Source organism: Sinocyclocheilus grahami, unplaced genomic scaffold (assembly GCF_001515645.1).
Source record: "Sinocyclocheilus grahami isolate Dianchi unplaced genomic scaffold, SAMN03320097.WGS_v1.1 scaffold2833.1, whole genome shotgun sequence".
In the NCBI taxonomy this organism is placed as follows: domain Eukaryota; kingdom Metazoa; phylum Chordata; class Actinopteri; order Cypriniformes; family Cyprinidae; genus Sinocyclocheilus; species Sinocyclocheilus grahami.
This window is the reverse complement of record NW_015508009.1, coordinates 1-1155: the sequence shown is the minus strand read 5'-3', so window position 1 is coordinate 1155 and position 1155 is coordinate 1. Positions and strand designations below refer to the sequence as shown.

The following is a 1155-nucleotide window of genomic DNA, read 5'->3' as shown; positions in this document are numbered from 1 at the left end:
ACTCACCTCCAAAGACTGCTGGGAAATCAGCACACACTGACCAGACTGAAAGAGAATCACAAAAAACACGTCATCTGTAGATGCTTGATGAGTTTCTGAGTCCTGATTCATTTTAAACCCCAAAACGATTGAATGAACGATTGATTTTACGGTACGAGTCGAATGAGAACATCACTGCTAAAACATCAAGTGAGTTTGAGCATCTTTCTGTATGAAGAATGACATGCAGAGATCTTTAAGAAGTGTTCAAGTGTTCAGATTAGAGATATTATGCTGGATTATCACAAAAATATTAGTATTATGGTCAATACTGAGATCATAAAATGATTAAATGATTATGTAGTAACTTTGGAAACATGCATTTACTGAACTTTTACATTTTAAAAACCATTTCAACAATGTTATTAAACATGGTTTTGTATTGGAAATATTTTAAGTTATTGAAATTAAAAATAAACTTTTGAAATAAGACATTTTTACAGTTTTTTAAATATAATTCTGAATCTAATTCTGAAAAACAATTTATAAAACAAGATAAATAAAAAATATAATTGTAAATCAATGAAAATTATTATTTAACATGGTTATGCAATGACCTTGGAAATATCTCTATACTGAACTAAAAAAAACTTTGAAATTTGCAACAGATTATTTAAACTGAAATAGCAGGCAATCAAATTAAAAACAAATACAAATACATGTAAAATAAACAAAATAAATCATTGTAAATCAGAATTTTTAACAATTATGCACTGACTTTGTAAATGCATTTATGTGACAGACTGATGGACTGATGGCTGAAGGACTGATAAGCTGAAGGACTAATGGACTGAAGGACTAATGGATTGAAGGACTGATTGGCTGAAAGACTGATGGACTGAAGGGCTGATGGGCTGAAGGACTGATGGACTGAAGGGCTGATAGACTGACGGACTGAAGGACTGATGGGCTGAAGGACTGATGGGCTGAAGGACTGATGGACTGAAGGGCTCATGGGCTGAAGGACTGAAGGACTGATAGACTGACGGATTGATGGACTGAAGGGCTGATGGGCTGAAGGACTGATGGACTGAAGGGCTGATGGACTGATAAGCTGAAGGACTGATGGGCTGAAGAACTGATGGGCTGAAGGACTGATAAACTGATGGGCTGAAG

The 1155-nt window shown here is 34.9% G+C and overlaps 1 protein-coding gene across 1 annotated transcript in view; it reads right to left on the bottom strand.

Moving 5' to 3' along the window:
* Positions 1-49, bottom strand: part of LOC107575713 (contactin-1a-like) — a gene marked incomplete at its 5' end in the record, with an annotated part of 26706 nt that extends 26657 nt beyond the window's left edge. The window contains one exon of the mRNA XM_016262060.1: positions 7-49. Coding sequence (XP_016117546.1) covers positions 7-49 — 43 coding nt within the window. The remainder of the gene's footprint in view (positions 1-6) is intronic.
* Positions 50-1155: the final 1106 nt, after the last annotated feature.